The sequence below is a fragment of the Oryzias latipes genome, chromosome 2, assembly GCF_002234675.1.
Source record: "Oryzias latipes chromosome 2, ASM223467v1".
Lineage (NCBI taxonomy): Eukaryota > Metazoa > Chordata > Actinopteri > Beloniformes > Adrianichthyidae > Oryzias > Oryzias latipes.
In genome coordinates this window covers 2,222,716-2,245,789 of record NC_019860.2, presented here as the reverse complement: position 1 = coordinate 2,245,789, position 23,074 = coordinate 2,222,716, and the positions used below count along the sequence as shown (strand labels likewise).

The following is a 23,074-nucleotide window of genomic DNA, read 5'->3' as shown; positions in this document are numbered from 1 at the left end:
GGGATTAAAACTCCACTCCAAGTTAATCTTCACAGAAAACTTGACCCGTTGACAACTTGACATTTTAAACAAATAAACCGATCAAGTGACACAAATACACGGTTCATTATTTCCATTGAAATTTGACTAAGAAACAAGCAAATCAAAAATTGAGATTGAAATTATTTCAGTTTTATGGACAAAAAATATGAATGTTGTAAAATGTGTTTGGAAAAAAATGAACACATAAAGCCCTCAGGGTGTTCACTCCACTCATCGTCAGCGAAAATCGCCTGGGTGTGAACACAAAAAACGTGTTGAAAAACGCTGGCGAATAACGCCTGGCGAATATTCGTCCCGGTGTGTACATTACCTCAGTCTGTTGTTTTTTCGTTTTACAAATAAGGTCGGGAGTGACAGGTGTGTATATGCTTTATGGATTAATGCTCCTAACATGGCAGTTTCAGACAGTGTTTTTTTGTTATTTTTTACTAACAAGGTTGGGAGTAAGCGTAGTCACAGTAACGGTTGTTTTAGCTGTTATCAGTCTGTTGTTGGTTTTTACAAGTTGCGAACAAAGTTAGGTGTTACTTTGAATGTGCTAACGCTACTAATGTGTAGCGGTGTGGAACCGATGTTTTTTCACTTGCTACTAACAAAGTTGAGAGTTAGCAAAGTCACAGTAACGTTTGTTTTAGCAGTACCAGTCTGTATTTTTACATGTTGTAAACACAGTCGGGAATTACAGGAGTGTATATGCTAATGCAGCTAATGCAGCTAATGCTCCTAACATAGCTAACATGTAGCATGTAAAAAAAAAAGGTCTACAATTACTGTGAACAAAGTTAATAAAGTCTGACTGACTTTTGTCTCGCTTAATGTGCCTTATAATTCAGTGCGCCTTTTATAACAAAAGTAAACCATTCATTGACAACACGCCTTATAATCTGGTGCAACCCTTTAGAGTGGCAAATACTGGTACTGAAGGACTGTCAAGTTATCAGAACTATGATTGAATGAAAAGTTTCTTATTTCATTATGTGATTTAAAAGTGTCATATGCAGTATTTGATAATAACTAGGGGTGTAGAGATAATAGATTCAGTAAAACATATCAATTGATTTTACGTGTATCGATTTAAAATGCTGTCAAGACGATATTTACTTAATTATTTATGAGCGTGCTTCAGCGTCTGACTCTTGTTTTCTACTTAACCCTTGTGCTATCTAAGATGACCCCACCCTTACATTGACGTGTTCTCCCTACCATGACAAAGGTGGATAAAGGTGGAAAGATTTCATGTAATTCGTGGACACCAGTGAAGATCACAAATCATTGAAGAAAAAAGGTTCAGCGCACTGTCTAGTGGGTCTAGTTGACCCAACTCCCAATGTTAAAGTGCCTAGGATAGCACAAGGGGTATTGTTCAACGTCAAATTTACTGTTGGTGAAAATCGAAGAACCATACCCATGATGTCATTTTGAGATGTCATGGTGTTCCTCACATTGATGTGAAGTTTGTATGTTCAGCACTTTCTTGACATTTTCTATTATGAGACCTTTACTTGATACTGTTTTCTCCTGTAGCTACAGAAGAACGGCCTGGACAGAAAAACACAAGGGTTCGACAACTTCGCCTATGAGTTCAGCAGCCAGAGTGAGCTCTGCACTTCACCCAAAGCAGCCTCCACCGCAACATTTAAACTCTTTGGACTCTCTACTGCACTGGAGGCCGTGGAAACGACTCTCCCCGCTTTAGATGGAGTCCTTGCCGTCACCTGGCTGGTCCCTGATGCTTTGGTACAGGTGGATTATGACTCCTCAGCTACCACAACCAAAGAGATCGCCATGCAGCTGCAGGCACTGGGGTGCACCGTGGAGGCGGCGGTGCAGATGAAGGTGGATGGCATGCACTGCCGGTCCTGTGTGGAGTCCATAGAGCGACGTATCCGAGAGCTTCCAGGGGTTGTACAGATTCGGGTGTCGCTTGAGGAAGCCAAAGCAGAGGTTATGTTTCAGCCACTTGTCATAACTCAACAAGAGCTGCAGGACCAAATTGAGGACATGGGGTTCAGCGCCACTTTGATGCTAAAGGAAACATCCAGTGGAGATCTGACCTTCGTGCAGAGGGACCTGAACATGTCCATACAGAATACAACCATCTGGATCGCTGGGATGAGTTGCAGCTCTTGTGTGCAGTCCATAGAGGGCAGAATCTCTCAAACGAGGGGAGTGAAGTCTATAGTTGTGTCCCTGAAGGAGGAAAAAGCAACGATAAGCTTTGATCCCGGGCTGACGGAGCCAGAGCAGCTAAGGGCAGCGATCGAGGACATGGGCTTTGACGCATCACTCAAAGGTAAGGGTCGTCCCATCTTTAAATTCAGGTCCACATCACAACCAATGCCGTCGCAACAAACCGGTTCAATCGGTTGAAGCAATCTTGTCCCGAACAATTCACTTTAGCCAAATGTCACTTGTCAATTTTATTATGACCAACAGCCCTTTTCGGTAAAGGTGGTGTAACACAGCTGCTACGTACAATTTGGGCATTTTCCGCGTAAAAAAGTTTTGGTTTATCATGATATATGCATTATATTCATAAGTGTTTTTTGCATTTGTCATGCATCATTGTGCTCAGTTGATCGTTAAAAAATTCAGCCAACGGGTGTACTCGATCTGTTCCGGCTACCTGATCTGCACCGGCTACCCGATAAGTACCGGGTACCCGATCAGTACCGGCTACTTGATCTGTACCCGCTACCCGATCTGTTCCGGCTACTCAATCTGTACCGGCTACTGGTCTGTACCGGCTACTCGATCTGTACTGGATACTCGATCAGTACCGCCTACCCAATCAGCACCGGCTACCCGATTTGTACCCGCTACCTGATCTGTTCCGGCTACTCGATCTGTACTGGATACTCGATCAGTACCGCCTACCCAATCAGCACCGGCTACCCGATTTGTACCCGCTACCTGATCTGTTCCGGCTACTCGATCTGTTCCGGCTACGCAATCTGTTCTGGCAACTGGATCTTCATTGTGGTCATCTAAGATAGCACAAGGATTAACAACAACAAAATGCGATTATACCGTATTGCATTTGGACGGCATTCTTTTATTTTATAACACTGTATCACAGTCGGGGGAAGCTCTATGTTGTTGTATAGGGGGTTAGCCATTGTTTAACCCTTGTGCTATCCTAAGCACTTTAACAGTGGGAGTTGGGTCATCTAGACCCACTAGACAGTGCTCTGAACCTTTTTTCTTCAATGATTTATGATCTTCACTGGTGTCCATGGATTACATGAAATCTTTCCACCTTTATCCACCTTTGTCATGGTAGGGAGAACACGTCAATGTAAGGGTGGGGTCATCTAAGATAGCACAAGGGATACAAGGCTCAGACAGTTGTAAAGGAAAACTCGCGAGAAAAAGTACCGCAAGATAATCCTATTCAAATTGTGTAACTGTTGGAATGTTGGTTACAGGAGGAAGTGACATGGGATTTGCACATTTAGGGTGAAGATCAGGAAGAGCTAAAGATCGTGATTTTTGGCCGTGTTTTGTTGAATTTCAGCCCAAAAGATTTTGTGATTAGTTTTGGTTTGGGAGGCAACAATAACTCACGCCAGATGGGAATCGAACCCGCAATCGTTGGTCTTAGGCCACTGGAGCTTGTGGGATTTCTGTGGCCATTCTGTGTCAGATGTTGCAGCAACCATATGTAAGCTCTAACGTTCCTCATTCCATCCATTGTCTCAACTCGCTCAATCCCTTCCTGTCTTGGATCTTGGATCTTGGAGTCTTGTGGTCCGGCCACTTTTGGGTACACCCTGGATGATTGGTCAGTCTACTGTATTCCAGGACAGTTCCTGAATGCTCTGACACAATCAATCCACAATGTCTTAACCCTTGTGTTATCTTAGATGACCCCACCCTCACATTGGCGTGTTCTCCCTACCATGACAAAGGTGGATAAAGGTGGAAAGATTTCATGTAATCCATGGACACCAGTGAAGATCACAAATCATTGAAGAAAAAAGGTTCAGAGCACTGTCTAGTGGGTCTAGATGACCCAACTCCCAATGGTAAAGTGCCTAGGATAGCACAAGGGTTAATGATCTAGATACCAACAAGTCAACAATTGGTTGACTCCAGTGCCTTTTATAGTAACGTGTCTTCAACCTGGAAATCAAAGTATTCCTGTTTGGTTTTGTTGGCTGGTTTTACATGGAAAAGTTTTCCGACTGATGACTTTACTTACTATTCTAGGTTCTACTAACTTTCTGTATTACAGATTGGGACGGCCAATGCGCATAAGTCATGTAAAAGTTGACTATTTAAGGACAGATCTGTCTGTGATATGTTGCCAAAACAGTATATTTTGATCGATTGGATTCGCCTGAAACTTCAAGGCAGATTTGGTCATGGCCAAAAGGTTTCACCCCAGATGGGACTCGAACCCACAATCCCTGGCTTAGGAGGCCAGTGCCTTATCCATTAGGCCACTGGGGCTTGTGACTGTCTTTCCTGTGGCCATTGTTCATTTGGCCAGTCTGTTGCAATTGTTGCAACATACATATGGGGGGGGTTGACGTTTACAAAGTGCTGCTTAACCACGGCTGAGCGAACAGCAGCCCCTTCTCTGTGGACAGGGCTCCAGAAGCGCGTGCCTCAGTTTGGGCAAAGTTGCTGCCTGAGGGGGCTTGGATCCCTCCGCCGGGAAACATGGACCCAGCAGCAGGCGCAGTGGCAGGACAGCTGGGTCAGACGGAGTGTCTTGGACTAACCTCCAATCGAGGAAATATGCGGGCTGGCCCGGGCCTCGCTGAACGGTTCTGTAGGCCAGAGAAGTCCTCCACTGGGGCCCCGGCGACCAGCAACAGATAGAGAAAAAAGAAAGGGCACTTAGTGTAGGTATATTTGTACTTCTTCCGTGGTTTTAAAGTGGTTCATTTGTGATACATCTGTGAAAATTGCACTTAAAGAACCACAACTTTTCTCACTTTTTCCACATATATATATTCATATATGACCAATTTATGACATTGTAGATGTGGTACCACCCCTCTTTTTGCCCTCCCTGGTTAATAAACCAAGCCAAAATTTTGCGGAGAGGCCTCAGTGAGAGCAGTAGATTCATCCATGCTCAGCCATATTTCTGTTAAAAAGAAACTATCAATGTTATAATCTGGGATAAAATCATTTAGTTGGTTGTTGAAGCTGCTTCCTCAGGTTTTGGTGCTTCCTTGAATGCCTACTTAAGGCAGTGGATGTTTGCTTATCTCTCATTGAAGACCTGACTGTAATAAGAGGTTCTATGGGATAGACTGGGGGGGACAGCAGGTTCTCTGAAGACCTTTTTTTTCTGAAACATAAAGGAATTTGGACTGGTGTGGACATGATGGGGGCAGGTAATGTCTGGACAGAGTGTCTCATGTTGGCAGATGAGGGGTCCCGTGTGTCCTGGTGCGCGTTGCTAAGTGCTTAGACTGGGCGAAGGAGACATCCACGAAACTGGACAGGAGAGCGTCCTTCATCTCCATTTCGGCTTTTAAATGACAGATATTTTCTTGAAACCTTTTCTGAAACCTAATTTGGGTATAGCCCCAATTGTGAAAAGGTTCCACCCCAGATGGGACTTGAACCCACAATCCCTGGCTTAGGAGGCCAGTGCCTTATCCATTAGGCCACTGGGGCTTGTAGCTGTTAGTCCTGTGGCCTGTTTCAATTGTTGCAGCATCCATGTCTGTATGTTCTACAGCAGGGTTGGGTAATGCCGGCGTGTCTGCATGATTTCCAGATAGTCTTGCCCTACTCATGGCTGATTATCTGGTTCAGGTGTGTCCAGCCAATCAGAACATGCCAAAGCAAGGTATGTTGGAAAACATGCAGGAATGCAGCTCTCAGTGCCCACCTCTGGACTACAGTTCTTCATTCCATCCCAAGTTTAACCCTTGTGCTATCCTAGGCACTTTAACATTGGGAGTTGGGTCATCTAGACCCACTAGACAGTGCTCTGAACCTTTTTTCTTCAATGATTTTTGATCTTCACTGGTGTCTGTTGCAATTGTTGCAACGTACACATACATGTGACCATGAATGTTTGTTCAGCCATGTAACCATGGTTGAATGAACGGTAGCCTCTTCTCTGTGGACAGGGCTCGAGAAGTGCGTGCCTCGCTATGGGCAATACCGCTGCCTGAGGGGGTTTGGGTCCCTCCGTCAGGAACCGCAGACACGGCAGCAGGTCCTATGGTAGGACGACTGGGTCAGACCGGGCGTCTCTGACCAATCAAGGAGATATACGGACCGGCCTGAGCACTCCTGCCGGCTGGAGTGGTCCTCCGCTGGGTACCCAGCACACAGGGGGACCAGCAGAAGAAAGAGAAAACAGTGTGCTCAGTGTAGTCAAAGACAGTAATATATAATACAGAAGATGATAGACTGGCCGTTCTTCATGTCAATCAACTGACTACACTGTGAGGATGAATGATTGATTTTTTTATTTTGATGGCCCATGATTCAATCGCGATGGATGTAATAGACAACCCATGTCTACATGAAAGGATTCTGTTTGCCTGAAACCTTATTTCATGATAAGGTTCCACCCCAGATGGGACTTGAACCCACAATCCCTGGCTTAGGAGGCCAGTGCCTTATCCATTAGGCCACTGGGGCTGTCATTTACTCTCGGTTGAGACATCTTCATCCGTCCTGTATTAATGACTGGTTCTAAGCAATTTAAAGACAGACACTCGCAGACGACACTAAATTTCAACGCACCGCCAGTCAACAGTTGCTCTACTCTTTGTAAACCTCAGACGCAACATCCATGTTTTGTTTTCCATCCTGCCCGTTAGAAAAATTGATATTTTTGTTTATCTAGCTTTTTTTTTTTTTTTTTTTTTTACTTGGATTAAAGCAGGTGTCAGGCTAGTCATCTTAAAGTTTGCTAAATTACGCATCTGACACAAGGACGAGTTTTTGAAAGTCTGTTTTTCAGCCTAGCTAGATCGAACTTCACCCTTGTGCTATCCTAGGCACTTTAATATTGAGAGTTGGGTCATCTAGACCCACTAGACAATCTGCTGAACCTTTTTTCTTCATAGATTTGTGATCTATTATATTTTTTCTGTTGTTCAAGTTATTCAAGGTGTAAACTGACCATTAAAGTAGGCCATGTTGTGTCTAACATTCGAACAGATTGCGTGTAGCCCACTAGGCCTTCCGACAAGCTCAGTCCTGATTGGCAAGAGTGGTTGTCATAGAAACGTTCACTCAGACCAAATGGGACCAATTGTTGCTTACTGACGATGTCTGGTTCCAACATGGCGGTGTCAGTATCGCAAAAAAATGGCAAATGAGTTGGTTGGAGACAGTAGTAAACCAACCTTTACATGACAAACCAAACAAGACTAGAACTGATTAAAGCAAGGAGGCATGGTCGGACGAAAAATGCATTTTTCACAGAATCCAAATCTGAACAGTTTTTTTTGTTTTTTTAGGTAGCACTGTTGCATTTGTGTTTCTGAGAGACACATATCTCAAGTTCTTCATTTGGTCCTAGTTTTTTACTTTCTTGAAAGTAGATTTTGCGTTTTGGTGCATTTTTATTTTGATGGACTAAACTGACGACTAATATGTTTTCACCTTACCGAAAACAAACATTATTATTTGTAGGTATAGTCCCGGAATGGGCAGCACCGGGCCTCGAGGGCCGGTGTGTATACATGATTTCCAGAAAACTATTACCTGGATCAGGTGTGTCCAGCCAATTAAAACATACCCAGAGCAGAGTGTGTTGGAAAACATACAGGAAAGCGGCCCTTGAGGCCTGCAGTTGCCCAAGTAGTATTGTAAAGAGCAATGGATTACTTTATATGAACAAGTCTGTAGTGACTAGCAGTTCTCTGAGAGTTGGAAAGGGAAGTGTTCACTAGAGTTTGTAGAGTTTTTGCTCCTCTCGAGTGTGATATGTCGTAAGAAGAGCAGATCTTGATTGGTTACAACTTGGCACAGTAGGGTTCTATCGTGAGTGTACACCACCTTTACTCAGAAGTGGTCTGGCCTGGATCTGGTGACACAATGACGCAGAAAGGGATCTAGTGGGTTACGGTGCCTGAAGCCCAAAGGCAGATGTGGTCATGGCTCAAAAGAGAAAAGGTTCCACCCCAGATGGGACTTGAACCCACAATCCCTGGCTTAGGAGGCCAGTGCCTTATCCATTAGGCCACTGGGGCTTGTGACTGTTGGTCCAATAGCCAATCCATTGCCATTGTTCGTGTGGCCGGTCTGTTGCAATTGTTGCAACGTACACACATACATGTGACCATGTATGTTTGTTCAGCCATGTAACCATGGTTGAATGAACGGTAGCCTCTTCTCTGTGGACAGGGCTCGAGAAGTGCGTGCCTCGCTATGGGCAATACCGCTGCCTGAGGGGGTTTGGGTCCCTCCGTCAGGAACCGCAGACACAGCAGCAGGTCCTATGGTAGGACGACTGGGTCAGACCGGGCGTCTCTGACCAATCAAGGAGATATACGGACCGGCCTGAGCACTCCTGCCGGCTGGAGTGGTCCTCCGCTGGGTACCCAGCACACAGGGGGACCAGCAGAAGAAAGAGAAAACAGTGTGCTCAGTGTAGTCAAAGACAGTAATATATAATACAGAAGATGATAGACTGGCCGTTCTTCATGTCAATCAACTGACTACACTGTGAGGATGAATGATGGATTTTTTTATTTTGATGGCCCATGATTCAATCGCGATGGATGTAATAGACAACCCATGTCTACATGAAAGGATTCTGTTTGCCTGAAACCTTATTTCATGATAAGGTTCCACCCCAGATGGGACTTGAACCCACAATCCCTGGCTTAGGAGGCCAGTGCCTTATCCATTATGCCACTGGGGCTGTCATTTACTCTCGGTTGAGACATCTTCATCCGTCCTGTATTAATGACTGGTTCTAAGCAATTTAAAGACAGACACTCGCAGACGACACTAAATTTCAACGCACCGCCAGTCAACAGTTGCTCTACTCTTTGTAAACCTCAGACGCAACATCCATGTTTTGTTTTCCATCCTGCCCGATAAAAAATTGATATTTTTGTTTATCTAGCTTTTTTTTTTTTTTTTACTTGGATTAAAGCAGGTGTCAGGCTAGTCATCTTAAAGTTTGCTAAATTACGCATCTGACACAAGGAAGAGTTTTTGAAAGTTTCTTTTTCAGCCTAGCTAGATCGAACTTAAATAGATTTTGTTAAAGCCTAGAAAAGACGTGGAAGATTCGATCAGACGTCGTTCTCTTCATATCAAAATTAACGCATTATGTAGAACATTTATCTCATTTGGAAAATGATGCTTCCTGGAAAGATTTATATAAGTCAGTTGAAAGTCAGAAAAACTTGTATATTTCGCAGACTAAGCCGAACACACATCGTTCAACGTGTCTAACAGCTAAAGAGAAACAAATCTGTTTCAACATCAATGCTAATGTGAAAACCACCAAATGACCAAAAATGTTTGCTATGGGTATATTTTGTAGGACTGATTGCAAAAGTAATGTTTTTTGTGTTAGGCTTTACTAATAAGTTTTGATTGGTAAAGTTTGTGTATTAAATCAATAGACGGTAAAAGAGAACTAGACTAAGTGGCTCCTCCCCCTGGCATTCCAAACAGGAAGTACCCGCTGGCTCCAAGAAGCCAAAATCACATAGACTTCTATAGAGAAATAAACATTCTTGCACAATTACTTTTTTATTATATTTTTTCTGTTGTACAAGTTATTCAAGGTGTAAACTGACCATTAAAGTAGGCCATGTTGTGTCTAACATTCGAACAGATTGCGTGTAGCCCACTAGGCCTTCCAACAAGCTCAGTCCTGATTGGCAAGAGTGGTTGTCATAGAAACGTTCACTCAGACCAACTGGGACCAATTGTTGCTTACTGACGATGTCTGGTTCCAACATGGCGGTGTCAGTATCGCAAAAAAATGGCAAATGAGTTGGTTGGAGACAGTAGTAAACCAACCTTTACGTGACAAACCAAACAAGACTAGAACTGATTAAAGCAAGGAGGCATGGTCGAACGAAAAATGCATTTTTCACAGAATCCAAATCTGAACAGTTTTTTTTTTAGGTAGCACTGTTGCATTTCTGTTTCTGAGAGACACATGTCTCGAGTTCTTCATTTGGTCCTAGTTTTTTACTTTCTTGAAAGTAGATTTTGCGTTTTGGTGCATTTTTATTTTGATGGACTAAACTGACGACTAATATGTTTTCACCTTACCGAAAACAAACATTATTATTTGTATGTATAGTCCCGGAATGGGCAGCACCGGGCCTCGAGGGCCGGTGTGTATACATGATTTCCAGATATCTATTACCTGGATCAGGTGTGTCCAGCCAATTAGAACATACCAGAGCAGGGTATGTTGGAAAACATGCAGGAATGTGGCCCTCAAGGCCTGGAGTCGCCCTCGAGGGCAAGTGTTTGTCCACATGATTTCCAGATATTCAAGCCCTATTCCTGGTTCAGTGGTGTCCAACCAATTACGAAAACATGCAGGAAAGTGGCCCTGGAGGCCTGCAGTTGCCCAATACAGTAGTATTGTAAAGCAATGGATTACTTTGCATGAACAAGTCTGTAGTGAGTGGTAGTTCACTGAGAGTTGGAAACGGAAGCATTCACTAGAGTCTGTAGAGTTTTTGCTCCTCTCGAGTTAGCAATCATTCCTTTCGGTGTCATTTGCAGATTAAACGCCTTGACCAGCTTTCAGGCGACCCCTTGAATTCCAGAACTTATTTGGGTTGCGCGTTTAATTTGAATTCAGCACATTGACCTTGGTTTAATCTGGGTGCCATGGAAACCACAAGTCTTGACTCAGGAATGGGGTTCTCAGAGGGTTTCCATGAGAAAAGCAGCCAAAACGTTCCACTTGTTTTTTTTTAACAAAGTGCCTTTTGTTTTGAAGTTGTTTGGTGTTGTTGTTCTCAGAGCCTGAAAGAAGCATCCAGAACCAGGAGAAGTCCAGGTCTGTAGATTTTTACCAGCAGCCACAAAGCACAGCGGCCTTCAACCATCCCTCTGGAGCACAGCCAAAGCCCGACAGTCCTAAGACGGAAATCAAGAAGTGTTTTGTTCTTGTGGCGGGAATGACCTGCACCTCCTGCGTGGCGAACATTGAGAAGAACATCCTAAAACACCGAGGTGAGTTGGAGGGAACCATCGGTGAAGCCATTGAGGTGTGTTTGACGGTGCCCATTTGACCCCGCAGGGATCGTCTCAGTCCTGGTGTCGTTGATGGCCGGAAAGGCAGAGGTGAAGTACGACGCGGGAGTCCTGAGCGCTCCTGCTGTCGCTCAGCTCATCCAGGACTTAGGCTTCGGGGCCAAACTCATAGAGGACCACGCCGGAGAACACGGGAAGCTGGACCTCACAGTGAGCTGGATACCTCTGGACCTTTATGTAACAAAAAAAGCAGAACTGATGTTTGTTTGCACCTACAGATCACGGGGATGACGTGCGCATCATGCGTGCACAAAATCGAGTCAAAGCTCGTCGCAACTAAAGGGATCCTAGTGGCTTCGGTCGCCCTGGCAACCAGGAAGGCACACATCCAGTTTGACAGTGAGATTCTCGGCCCACGGGACATAATCCGGATTATCCAGGTGTCCGTAATCGAACTGACATCTCTTCGAGTGTTTAGACGTGGTGCCGTAACTTTGCTTCTCTTTGAAGAGTCTCGGATTTGAGGCGAGTTTGGAGAAAAAGGGCTTCAAAAACAACGTGGATCACACAGAAGAGATCAGACAGCAAGTATTCGTTTCACAATCTCCAAAAACTCCCACAGTTCTTTGCTCTGTGTAGCCTCACAGACGAGGCACTCGCCTCCAAAGAAAGGGATTAAAGTTCAGATTCTATTCATCAGATGGTTGACATTTTTATCAATTACCAATAAGGTAGTTTGTTAATCACCCCAAAAAGATAAATTTAAATAACTCATAATCAAATGAAAAAAAGGAGATGAGAACCCTTTATTGGGCATTAATAATTTTCATATCGAAAAAGGTTTTTTTGTGCTAAAACTTCAAAGGTTCATTCATCAAGCTTATTGATGTACAGTAGACACCAGTATCAAAGTCTGGTGGACATAGTACTTGATATGGGACAGGCTGTCTTGTAATTTAGTAGTAGTAATCATAATGAGTATTTTGCTAGTCCAAATGTTGGTTGCCATGGAAAATTTAGAAAATTATTTAAACTTAGAGGTGTGAAACAAAAGAAAATATTTTTATCAAGTGTAGACGTAAAAAAAGGGAATGGTTGCTGTGGCCTACGACATTTGTGAAGGAAGCTACCAAATGTCAAAAGGCTTAGCAGTCGATAGATTTAAGTGCTGTATCGGCGACATAAAAGTTATATGGTGGTACATACGTGAAAAGCAAGTCCTTGAAAGCCACAAATTTGCGTATGCATCTTGCAATAATCATGCAATATTGCGAAAGATTTATGGAATAGTTCACGTAAAGTCCTGACTGACATCTGCGCACGTGGGCAAATAATAAACGCAAGAATTACTTATGAATTATCATGTTTTGTGAAACACCGAAATTTCATACGTTGAAAGTGTGCACAATTTCTATGTGTATTCTACAATTATTAACTTACATGGCTTGGGATTTGGCTATAACTTTACCCCAGATGGAGTACCTGATTGTAGGCTTTGTTTATGGCCTAAAAGTGGAAAATGTTCACCCCAGATGGGACTTGAACCCACAATCCCTGGCTTAGGAGGCCAGTGCCTTATCCATTAGGCCACTGGGGCTTCATAATTGTGTGAACATGTTGAGTTTCTACTCTGCAGATGGAGGAATTCCTTCCTGTTCAGTCTAGTCTTTGGTCTTCCTGTCATGGGTCTAATGGTTTACATGATGGTGATGGACACCCTGCACCAGGAACACGGGGGTTCAATGCCTGAGGACCAAAACGTGGCGCCAGGTCTCTCCCTCCTAAACCTGATCTTTTTCCTGCTCTGTACACCGGTACAGGTGACCAGAAAACATTTATCTCCTGGTTTTTCCTTGAGTCCGTTGGACTCAGGTTCTCACAAAAGACATGGTTTCTGACCTTCTGCCTCTCTACCCTTTAGATTTTCGGTGGCCGTTACTTCTACATACAAGCGTATCGCTCCTTAAAACACCACACGGCCAACATGGACGTCCTGATAGTTTTGGCAACCACCATCGCCTACGTCTACTCCTGCTTGGTCCTTGTCATCGCCATGGTGGAACGAGCCAGCCAGAGCCCGGTTACATTTTTTGACACTCCCCCAATGCTCTTTGTCTTTATTTCTTTGGGACGGTGGCTGGAACATGTCGCAAAGGTAGAATCCCAACAACAATAAAAAAACCATTCACCCTCATCAGGTCGGCCATGTAAATCCAACCGGGAACTGTCTTGACTATTTTAGAGGAAGACCTCGGAAGCTTTGGCCAAATTAATGTCACTGCAAGCCACCGACGCTACAGTGGTCACTGTGGGACCGGACCACTCCATCATCAGGTGAGTCTCAGAACCCTGTAGAGAAACGCCAGCTTCCAACGGCTCACGCTTACTATATGTCTTAGTGAGGAGCAGGTGATGGTGGAGCTGGTGCAGCGGGGCGACGTGGTGAAGATTGTCCCAGGAGGAAAATTTCCCATCGACGGAAAGGTCATCGAGGGAAGCTCTATGGCTGACGAGTCCTTAATCACAGGTAACGACCGGTTTACTGATGCAGTAGAGGCCCATTTTTGTTGATTTTAGTCTTTGCGGTGAATTTGGGTTCCAGGTGAGCCGATGCCAGTCAGTAAGACGGTGGGCAGCCTGGTGATCGCCGGCTCCATCAACGCTCACGGTTCCCTCTTGGTGGAGGCCACGCACGTCGGTGCTGAAACCACTCTGTCTCAGATAGTGAAACTGGTGGAGGAGGCACAAACGTCGAAGGTGAGTGGCATCGCCGGAATCCCAGCTCTCAAAATCGTTTAAAGGCCGCGTCACACAGCGACTACGTGAGCATTTTTCACGATTGTAATTTTGGTCTTATGCGTGATAATTCATGAGTGTTTCTTGCGTTTGTCGATGAGCGCAGATGTCAGTCAAGCATTTCAGGCGACGGCTCTTTACGTAAATTCAGTTTTGGGTTGTTCAACATTTTTGGTCGGTTGAGAATTACACAGTTTACGTTGTTTATGTGTAATTATTACATAAATGTTACGCAATTGTGTGTGATTTTTGCCAGATGCATGCGCAAATTTGTGGCTGTCCATGACCGTTCCACGTATGTCTAACAGACTTTTCACGCATAAACCAGGGGTGTTTAATTTTTATATCACGTGAAAATTACTTAATTGGTACACAAATCAATAATGCACTGCAAATGGACAGTGCAGTTATCACGCATGGCTCATGCAGCATTGGCGTGTTGTGTGACGGGTATATAAATCGACAGATTTTTTTCCCTTGTCCCTTGTCTCAGCAAAGCTGACATGATGTGATTTCTGCTCAGTGCTCTGAATGTCAAACAAGAAATTCAACGCAGACCACGTTTGCGTGTTCTTTGCGTGGTTTGTTCGTACTTCGTTTTGGCTTAATTTATTCGTGAGACATCTGTGAAAATTTCATGTGAAGACTCCCTTTTTCCACTCATTTTCACGTCATCCGTGCAATAGGCGCAGAATATACGTAGTGGCTGTGTGACTCTGCCTTTAGAATGGTCTTTAAGGAATACTAAAAAACCCTTTGCTCTCCTTCAGGCCCCCATCCAACAGTTTGCTGACAGAATCAGTGGTTACTTTGTGCCCTTTATTGTTTTTGTCTCCCTGGCGACGCTGGTAGCCTGGTTGGTCATCGGGTTTGTCAACTTTACGATCGTGACGGAGAACTTCCCGGTACGTGTCATTTTTGATGTGCCGTATTTCCATTGGCCTTAGACTAGGTTGTGGGGTTAATTCCCCCGGATGATATCCTTGTTTTCCAATTTCCAACTCTTGAGTTCTGACAAACAAAACTAGTTGCTTTAAAGGCCTTGTGTTGGACTTCCCTGTTGTAGAAACATTTATAGCAGTGGTTTCTGTGAAACTGGTGGTTTCTAGATTTGATTCTATGTAAACAACCAGGTACAACTGCTCTGACGTAAACAGTTCATTCTACGCAGTGCAATCCCTTAACAATGTCCTGCCTCTGGTAGCCCAAATGCTCTGTATTAGTGGCACACAATCCGTGGGGGGAGGGGTTACTCAATGCAGTTGTTACATACAGTCAATGGGCCAAACTGCAGTCCGTCCCAGCCGCACACCTGGGATCCATCAGCAGGTGGTATTTGTATTTATTTATTTTTTAATTGACTGTGCAGGAAGCTTTATTTTGAAAAACTCCCGGATTCCGTCCACTACATCTGTCTATGATTTACTCTTAACTCCTGTCCAGTCGTTCTCCTTGGTCATGTGTCTTAAATACGTTTGTTACCTTCTTAAAGGGGCAGCTCCAACCACTAAATTGATCCAATCCAACCACATTTTTTTCTTCTTTTTTTTTTCTACTTGTCCTGTCCAGCAGATAAGCAAACAGCTGGAGGCCTCTTATGTTGGACATATTTTACTGTTAAAATCTTCTGACACACAAGGTGCATATTTGAATGAACCCATTTTGCAATTTAGGCCAAACTTTATTTAGATCCCAAAAGACAGGGAGAAAAAAAGCGGGGGTTAAGGAAATAGAAGGATATAATAGAGGGGAGGGGTAGAATCATAAAGAAAGAAGTTCCTAGAAGTTAAAAATTCATTACTGTCTGGTGTACATGTTGGTCTAAAAGGGGCGGGGCCTGTCCACACACACACTCATGTTACAAACAAACCTTCACCTTTACAAACATTAAATTAAGCTTACATACAAAAAACTAAAGTAAGCTAAAGCTAGCAAAGCGGCTGCTTCAACCCCTTAATTAAACTAAAGCTAGCTAAAGCGGCTGCTTCAACCCGTAAATTAAGCTAAAGCTAGCTAAAACGGCTGCTTAAACCCCTAAATTGAGATAGCCCGGCCAGGAAAGTAAAAAAGAAAAGAGGGAACAGGAGGGGAAAAAAACAACAAAACCTTATTTTTCACTAATAACATAGATCTATTGTTATTCCACAATGACGCTGCTTATAATGTTTTATACACTTTGATTCATGTTTTTTATTTTCAGAAAAATACAATGTTTATGACGGTTTTATGATTTTATTTAGTTGTTTTTATTTGCCACACCTTAAAAGTCAGACGAGACTGAAGTTGGGTTTCTGACTTTGAGCTTCCACTTTAAGAGTTTTGGGGAAAGTTAAGGGAAAATTTATATCTAAATTTATATGGGTCCACTATTGGACCAATGACCTATGGTACAGCCACACTAAGCAATGCTACCACACCTGAGCTAGTTTGACATATAGTCTTTGACTTGAATTGGTTGTCAATTTTTTGGTCAATGGTCAACGACCTAAAGGACATACATCCTTCCCAGGGTTACAACCAGAACATCTCCAAGGCGGAAGTTATCATTCGCTTCGCCTTCCAGGCGTCCATCACGGTTCTGTCCATCGCCTGCCCCTGCTCTTTGGGGCTGGCGACCCCGACGGCTGTGATGGTGGGCACGGGGGTCGGCGCTCAGAATGGGATTCTCATCAAAGGAGGCGAGCCGCTGGAGATGGCGCACAAGGCAAGGAACTCGCCCTGGAGCGTGTTTAGATGCAACTTTATGACCAATTTTGTCATTGGAGTTAGAAGTCATTGGGTCGGTAACCCTTTAGGGATGGTACTAAACATGAGTGAAGAATTTTAACCTTTAACACAGAAGGTCTTGCCATCAACAGCTAAATAACTCTTTGACATACTGTAACTCTTCGTCTTTGTTAATGTAAATACCTTAAATCCGCTGATTCTGAGGTGAAGAGCATACTTACGCTGATGGCACAAACACTTCACTACCATAAAATCTATCACGTATCTTTCCTTTACATCCTAATCAGTGTATCGATTTCAATTGTGTAAATATTTCTCTACCGTAAAGTGGAGCAAACTGCCTTTCTTGCGTCAGAAATAACCGATTTACGTTAATAGCGTAAACACTTGACAGTAAACACTCACTGACGCAAAGTCTCTCTTGTCCGCATCAGAATTGACTGCATCTTAGCTGCTTTTCTCACCAACAGAATTAGCTAATTTACGTTAATTGCGTAAACAATTCAGTACCGTTAGTTGCGTGAAATCTTTTGTTATTGTTAGCTATTTTTACATCTGTAAAGTGTGGCATATTAGCGCAAAGCTAATTTTTTCTGCACCAGAATCAGCATAGTTACGTTAATTGGATAAACAATTAAAGAGTTACGATCATTCAAAGAACTTTAACACTGGAGCTAAAGCTAACGAGTAAAATAAATATTTTTCACAAAATTAAAAGCAAAGACTTCCAGTTCTCTTTTCCTGTATCACATTTTCCCGTCTGCTGACGCCCCCTAGTGGCAGCTCATGAAACTGCTAGTTTACAGAAATAATATCTGATCTGCCTCTAAGGAGAGTGAAACCTGAGGAACGTCTTCTTCAGATCAACGTGGTGATGTTTGATAAGACTGGAACGATCACCAACGGCGTGCCGCAGGTGACCCGGGTTCTGGTGCTGTGGGAAACGGCCCGCATGCCTCTGAGGCAGATCCTGGCTGTTGTGGGAACGGCGGAGGCCAGCAGCGAGCACCCGCTGGGCGTGGCGGTCACCAAACACTGCAAAGACGTGAGCCCCCCCGCCTTTCTATGCCACCTGGCGAGCACGGACAGCGAGTGAAACCGGTGTGGGTTTCCGCAGGAGCTGGGCTCGGACGCGATGGGGTTCTGCCAGGACTTTCAGGCGGTGCCGGGATGTGGGATCAGCTGCCGGGTCTCCAATGTGGACCATCTGCTGCAGCAGCAGAGCTTCCTGCTGCCGGGAGCCACCACGGATGAAAGCAGCCTGCTGGCTGCCCAAGAGGCGCCCCCTACAGGTACAACTGCAGAGAAATCAGTACTTAGTAGACAGGTGCGGACATACCATTGGTCATAGATAAGCCTGGGACCCCCAAATCAGTAGGAGCTCCGAGCTGAACACTTCATTAAAATGTCTAAAGTAAATGTATCATTATTAAATTATTTAATTAAAAAGTTGCTCAATTGGCATAAAGTTGATCATGTGTTTGGTCCTCTTTTCCAAGTAAAAATAATGTTTACAAGAAAAACCAAAACATTTTTTTCATAAAAATGTGATTTCAGTTTTTAAATTCTTCTTAAAACACTTGGATTTTGACATTGTCTAAAACTGGACCAGTGAGGAAGTTATTTAATGTTTCACCCTGTTGGTAAGAATTACATCTGCCACAGAGGGCCCCACTGTTTTATTCACCCGGCTCCTAAAACTGCTCAACCCACTATTCATAGTAGACTCTTATTGTAAAAAGTTTAAATCTCACAGGTCCGCCTTTCTTTCTATTTTTTATGTTTTGCAACCAAAATGACATTTAAAACTCAGAAATGGCACCACTAGGGGGCAGTGAAAATACATTTAGGTTTGTTTTTGAACATAAAAGAAACTTTATTGTCTTTAATCAGAGAAAAACAAAAATGATGAATAAAATAACACCCAAATCATAAAAATATTGTTTTTTTTTAATAGCATCATCAGGTTACATTTTGTCAGCAAATTACAAAACACCTTAAGGTGAAATATATTGAACGACCAATTCTTAGATAAAAAATTAAGATTCCGTCAAAAGATTTTCCATTTAAAATCCTAATTTTGACAAATTTGGAAAATTAGTATTAAGATTCATTTATTTATTTACTCACAAATAGTAAATCCGTTGCCAAGTTTGGAAAAATCTTTGTTTTAGTACAGTATTAGTGTGTTATAAACACAAATCAAAGGTGTAAATCCTGAAAAGGAGAAATGTTTTCGTTTGTTGTCATAGTTTTGGTTTTCTCGCGCAGTGGGCGGAGCCTCCTACTCGGTCCTGATCGGTAACCGGGAGTGGATGAGGAGGAACGGCCTCCACATCAAGGCAGACGTGGATGCGGCCATGTCGAGCCACGAAACCAAAGGCCAGACGGCCGTGCTGGTGGCCATAGACGGTGAGAAGGTTACCGGTCCGTCGTCGTGGAAACGTGTCCTTTGTTTTAGTTTGGCATGCCATCCATGGATCCAACACTCATCCATCTTCCAAACCCGCATAATCTCTGTTGGGGGGGGGTCCGCAGGGTTGCTGGAGCCTATCCTGATGTGGAACAGCAGGGACAGGACGTCAGGTCATCTCAGAGACAGACATCCAGAAACTTTCACGTTCACAACTTAGGGACAATTTAGAACAAGCAATTAAGCTAAAAAGTTTTAAGACTGTGAGACAAAGCTGGAGAAAATCCAAACTCCACACAGAAAGGACCTAGATGGGATTCAAACCTTGCTGTTATGTGACCACTAGCCACTACTCCATCATGCAGCCCACTTTCTAAAGCTGGTATACCTGATGGTTATCTTATATCTTTCCCTATAGACAAGAAGGTCAGGGTTAGGGTTAGTCTTAGCAGTGACCAAGCAGTGATTGGTCTGAGGCAGTCACCGTTTCTATGCCAACCACTCTCACCAATCAGGAGTGACCTTGTTGGGGGGCCACACCCCTACCACTTGAAAACAGGCTACAAGCCATCTGCCAACAACAGGTTTGGGACATTGGGGACAGCAGTTTACGAACAGAACTACCAATAATAGTTAGTCTTTGGGTTCTTGGAGCCACGTCTGTTTGGAACGCCAGGGGGGAGGGGTTACTCAGTCCAGTTCACATATACAGTCAGAACCAGTTTATGTTGTCGCGCGCTTAGAGCCTTCCAAAACGTCTTTGGTTTGTTCGGATCCCTGTCTCTGCTGGAGTCTGAAAGTTCGTCAAACCATGTAGGACTGGGGCAGGTTGGGTCACTAGGTTGACTGTACGAAGGCGCGGCTTCCTCCAGGGGCCATTGTCGTTTAACCCCTTGTGCTATCCAAGGCATGTTAATGTGGGAGTTGGGTCATCTAGACCCCACTAGACGAATTACATGAAATCCTCTCCACCTTTATCCACCTTTGTCATGGTAGGGATAACACCTCAATGTAAGGGTGGGGTCATCTGGACCCCATAGGCTAGCACAAGGGATAAATGGCCCAAAGAAAGGCAAGTGAACTTTGTTTTCGTAACACACAGACGGCCTGCGTGAAGACCCAAACTATTCAGTTCCTGCTACGCCTCTTAGGTCAAAACATTTACTGCTAGGACGTTCTACCTACCCAATCCCTCCTGGAACACTGTGACGGTGTGATATCGTCAGCTGGTGGCTACACCCACACTGTTTATTTATGTCTTGCTAAACAATGTAAGACTGTTTTCTTTGGTTTAATGAAGAGCAATGCCCAGTAGGAGGGGCTTATGATTTAAAAGGAAGTGTCACAGGAAATGTAAAGAGAGAGTTGGAGGGTGTCATATGTTTATGGCCCTACGTGGAGCAGTTGTAGTGGTCAGGTTCTTGAATTAAAGAAAGAACACTCTCACCTTTCCCTGAGGGACCCAGGACAAACACACAACATGTCACGCATTTATTATGACAACATGTTGATAGCAGACGAAAACGAACGAGCACCTGTTCACCCACCTGTTCATTGTGTCATGTTCTCGTGTTTTAGCTAAAATGCGAATTGCTTGTTTGTTCTCGACAGGTGTTCTGTGTGCGATGATAGCCATCGCAGACACGGTGAAGCCAGAGTCGGCGCTGGCGGTGCACACACTCAACAGCATGGGTGTGGAGGTGGTCATGGTGACCGGGGATAACAGGTGTACCGCCAAAGCCATTGCAGCGCAGGTGAGACACTGATGGGAAAGGGGGGCGGGACGCTTTACAGGACCAGGTACAGGCACAGACACTGGATGGACGTGTGGCAAAAACGATGCCTACAGACGGATCCAAATAATGGCAAGTGGGCGGGACTAAGCGAAGCGTTGGTTCCACCCAACTGCCAATCAAAATTCCACGCCTCAAAAAATGTTTTAAAAAGGGTCGTCTAAAGTAAATATACTTTTTTAAACTAAACTCGCCTTCAATTACCCATCCAGCTTTCTAAACATGCGTCTATGACTGTACCTGGGCGTCCCGCCCCCTTTCCCATCAGTTTAATGTATTTAACTTCAAAAACTAAAACATGATCCTTTTTAAAACGTTTTATGTCATGGAACCATCCTGAACAAGTTAGTCTTCAGAGATATTTGCCCAAACATGGAGATATTTAAAATTTGGTCATTTTTTGGTGTTTTTGACTTGGGAGCCAATGGAGAAATGCTCTTTTCTTGACACCGGCCTCTATTGGTCATCACTGGAACTGCAAAATTCATTAAAAAAAACATTTTGTAAGATTTGGGCCACATTTTCGTACCTAAGGCAGTAGGTTTGGGTAAAAACGGTTCATGTGATTCCAGGTGGGCATAAGGAAGGTTTTTGCAGAGGTTTTGCCGTCGCACAAAGTGGCGAAAGTGCAGGAGCTGCAGGAGCGAGGCTTGAGAGTGGCCATGGTGGGAGACGGCATCAACGACTCGCCCGCCCTGGCCTGCGCCGACGTCGGCATCGCCATCGGAACCGGCACCGACGTGGCCATCGAGGCGGCCGACATCGTCCTGATCCGGGTGGGTAACGAACCGTGAAAAGGACGCGGCAAAGTCTTTGACGGTCTGAGCAGCCTGACTTTTCCTGCAGAACAACCTGCTGGACGTGGTGGCTAGCATCGAACTGTCCAAGAAGACGGTGCGCCGGATTCGGATCAACTTCGTCTTTGCCCTCATCTACAACCTTCTAGGGATTCCCATCGCTGCAGGTGAAACTAGATTTCCATCATAAAACATCTGACCGTTATATGTGCCAAAAATTTTCTCATGCTAAGCTAGCTTAATACCTTGATGAAGAAACTTTCAAAATGCAATCAACCAAACGTCTGTTGTTGGCACTGACATGTGGGCGGAGCAAGCCGTCTCAGAGGTTCTGTCCCGTCCTCAGGTGTCTTCATGCCCGTCGGGCTGGTGCTTCAACCGTGGATGGGCTCGGCGGCAATGGCCGCCTCGTCGGTCTCGGTGGTTCTGTCTTCTCTTCTGCTGAGGACGTGCGTTTATTTTCTTTTTTACAAATTTTTTTAATTCATCATTTCAATGAAGAAGAAGGGATTTTTTTTTTAAATTGTATCGGTTCTGTGTGGCAATTTTGTTAGAAAGCTTAAAGTAATGGGAATTATTTTTATAATTTTTTGTCGTGAAACACAATTGAATTAAGTAATTTGATGAAAACGTCTTAAAGACTCTGGTCTAGACCGGAGAGGTTACGGACTCGCCTTCTTGCAGGTATCGCAAAACCTCGGCGGAGTCGTACCAGTCCAGGAGTCACATGAGGAGGAGCCTGCGCTCCTCCCAGATCAGCGCGCATTTGGGTCTGGACGGCCGGCGGGAGCCCCCGTGGGAACAGGAACAGCCGGACCTCGAGGCCCCCAAACCAAACCGCCACCAAACCAAAGACAACCTGGAGGTGTTGTGACAGGAATGGGAACAAAACCGTCACAAAGCTGCTGTGCAGTTTTGGTTTGGTTTTCTTTCCGATTGATCCGTCCAAAGGAGTTTCCAGGTGACAACAAGTAAAAATAAAAATAAAAAACGTTTTTGCGTTTTTGATCCTTCCCGTTTGAACTCTGAATAAAAACCGAAGAGGGCAGAATTCCTGTTTTTTTTTGCATTAGTAGCCCTGTCAGGGGTAATTAATGGGGCACATTAATCAACGCGCCTCACACTAGCGATCCACCAAGAACAAGGTTATTCATTCCTGAAGACATGTATAGACTAAAGCCTCAGGAGTGTGACTCGTCTGCCATGTCCTTTTTATTTTTACAGTCATCAGACATTATTAATAGGATTCATTTGACATGTTCTGACAGGTCAGTTAAAGAGTCATTATTTTCAGGGAATAAGACTTTTATTGTGAAAAATGACCCTAAAGA

At 44.1% G+C, this 23,074-nt stretch overlaps 1 protein-coding gene and 6 non-coding genes across 7 annotated transcripts in view; 1 reads left to right on the top strand and 6 right to left on the bottom strand.

Annotated features, from left to right (window-relative positions):
- LOC101171807 (copper-transporting ATPase 2) overlaps positions 1–22,794 on the top strand; it is a 30,624-nt gene extending 7,830 nt beyond the window's left edge. The window contains exons 2-21 of the mRNA XM_004066382.4: positions 1,567–2,335; positions 10,984–11,196; positions 11,264–11,427; positions 11,496–11,657; positions 11,728–11,801; positions 12,854–13,037; positions 13,139–13,372; positions 13,460–13,551; positions 13,617–13,744; positions 13,820–13,974; positions 14,784–14,918; positions 16,523–16,717; positions 17,603–17,785; positions 17,858–18,032; positions 19,012–19,152; positions 20,765–20,907; positions 21,519–21,722; positions 21,793–21,910; positions 22,090–22,192; positions 22,428–22,794. Coding sequence (XP_004066430.1) covers positions 1,567–2,335; positions 10,984–11,196; positions 11,264–11,427; positions 11,496–11,657; positions 11,728–11,801; positions 12,854–13,037; positions 13,139–13,372; positions 13,460–13,551; positions 13,617–13,744; positions 13,820–13,974; positions 14,784–14,918; positions 16,523–16,717; positions 17,603–17,785; positions 17,858–18,032; positions 19,012–19,152; positions 20,765–20,907; positions 21,519–21,722; positions 21,793–21,910; positions 22,090–22,192; positions 22,428–22,617 — 3,762 coding nt within the window. The 3' untranslated portion in view covers positions 22,618–22,794. The remainder of the gene's footprint in view (positions 1–1,566; positions 2,336–10,983; positions 11,197–11,263; positions 11,428–11,495; positions 11,658–11,727; positions 11,802–12,853; positions 13,038–13,138; positions 13,373–13,459; positions 13,552–13,616; positions 13,745–13,819; positions 13,975–14,783; positions 14,919–16,522; positions 16,718–17,602; positions 17,786–17,857; positions 18,033–19,011; positions 19,153–20,764; positions 20,908–21,518; positions 21,723–21,792; positions 21,911–22,089; positions 22,193–22,427) is intronic.
- trnar-ccu lies at positions 4,425–4,497 on the bottom strand. Its single transcript has one exon. It is a non-coding gene; the product is annotated as a tRNA-Arg (tRNA).
- Positions 5,610–5,682, bottom strand: trnar-ccu. The gene has a single exon. It is a non-coding gene; the product is annotated as a tRNA-Arg (tRNA).
- trnar-ccu lies at positions 6,591–6,663 on the bottom strand. The gene has a single exon. It is a non-coding gene; the product is annotated as a tRNA-Arg (tRNA).
- Positions 8,153–8,225, bottom strand: trnar-ccu. The gene has a single exon. It is a non-coding gene; the product is annotated as a tRNA-Arg (tRNA).
- trnar-ccu lies at positions 8,827–8,899 on the bottom strand. The gene has a single exon. It is a non-coding gene; the product is annotated as a tRNA-Arg (tRNA).
- On the bottom strand, positions 12,742–12,814 carry trnar-ccu. The gene has a single exon. It is a non-coding gene; the product is annotated as a tRNA-Arg (tRNA).
- Positions 22,795–23,074: the final 280 nt, after the last annotated feature.